Here is a 1,351-nt window from a genome sequence, read left to right as displayed (position 1 = left end):
TGGCCTTACACAAGGAGCACTTGTACAGCCCATTGTGATGTTCAGACCATCCAAGTGCTTTCAGATTTAAAAAGTAACTCATGCAAGGGCTCTGTGAGTATGCTGTATCAGTCCTCTCCATGTGTTATTTCTCCTCCACAAATGGTGGTACTTTAGACATCCAAAGGTTAACTAACTGTACTGAGTTAGGCTGGACTTGATGATCTTAGGCTGGACTTGATGGTTGCAGAGGTCTTTGCCAGCCTCAGTAATTCTGTGGTTCTGTGATCCTGTCCCCGTGAAACAGTATCTCGATGTAGCGTGTCTTGATCGTAGCACACAGCTCCCCGCTAGGATAATGCAATTTTTCAGCAGCACAGAGGGAGTCGGGGCTGGGCTCTCAGCAGTCGGATCCACACACAGCACCGGCCGTCAGGCTGAGCTGCAGGCGAGGAGCAAACAGCCTGACTGATGGGGACAGGCCTGAGCAGGTGGTTGAGCCGTGCTCAGTAAAGGCAGCGAAGGGCTCCGATTTCTGTCTCTGCAGGCTTTGCGGTGTCAGCCCCGCGCCAGAGTTGTCATCCACGCAGGGCCCCGGGGCTTTCCCGCGGGAAGCAGCAGCTCACAGCCGAGCGCAGAGATTCGGGTCGCGAGCAGGCAGAGCAGCACACTCAGTGCTGATGAGGGCGGCTTCGGGTGCCGGCGCGTGCGGCCGAGGCCCTTCCTGGGCGCGGCGCTGAGACAGCGCTGCCAGGAACGCTGGGGCGCCCTTGCCTGCTTCCACCCAGCTGTAAAATCCCTCCGATAAAGCTGACTTGGTCATCTCTCTGTTGCAGCACAACATGCCTTTCTGGAGAATCACAAATCACGCAGACCTCGTGTCCCTTCACCAAGCCCTCGAGTTAGATTTCCTGTAAGAAGGCGGAGCGAAGGCGTGACTGCGGCTCCTGCAAGCCCTCTCCATCGTCGGGGAGGCAGAAATCTCACACGTTTGGGGACTTGCTTTTCAGCTTGATGAAGAAAACACACTTAATGCAAAACTGTAAAGTAGAATGTGACACCAGGTCCTTTCCTCCGGAGCCTGGGCCCTGCCAAGTACAAAGGTCTCCTAGAAAAAGTGCTGGACTCGGCAGAGCTAGAGCTTGTCTGAAGAAGAGACTTAGAGAAGGCAGCTGAGTTCCACTACAGGTAGTCTCCAGAGGGAGGGGCTGATAGAACAGCAGAAGTATTTGTAAGAGCCTTCTCCTTTCTTTTCAGCTTAGTTGTAGAACCCAAGTAAACACAAAACCTTATTTTTATAGAAAAATACCAATGGCAGAGCTGAACCTCCCTTGTTTCGCAAAGCTGAAAAGCGCTATGTTGGTTGGGTTTT

General features: G+C 53.1%; 1 protein-coding gene across 1 annotated transcript in view; it reads left to right on the top strand.

The window, feature by feature from the left end:
- LOC104278967 (eyes absent homolog 3) overlaps positions 1-896 on the top strand; it is a gene marked incomplete at its 5' end in the record, with an annotated part of 5,078 nt that extends 4,182 nt beyond the window's left edge. The window contains one exon of the mRNA XM_009876099.1: positions 816-896. Coding sequence (XP_009874401.1) covers positions 816-896 — 81 coding nt within the window. The remainder of the gene's footprint in view (positions 1-815) is intronic.
- Between the last annotated feature and the right edge of the window lie 455 nt (positions 897-1,351).

This window comes from Apaloderma vittatum, unplaced genomic scaffold (assembly GCF_000703405.1).
Source record: "Apaloderma vittatum isolate BGI_N311 unplaced genomic scaffold, ASM70340v1 scaffold30239, whole genome shotgun sequence".
Classification (NCBI taxonomy): Eukaryota; Metazoa; Chordata; class Aves; order Trogoniformes; family Trogonidae; genus Apaloderma; species Apaloderma vittatum.
This window is presented reverse-complemented; position numbering and strand designations above follow the sequence as displayed.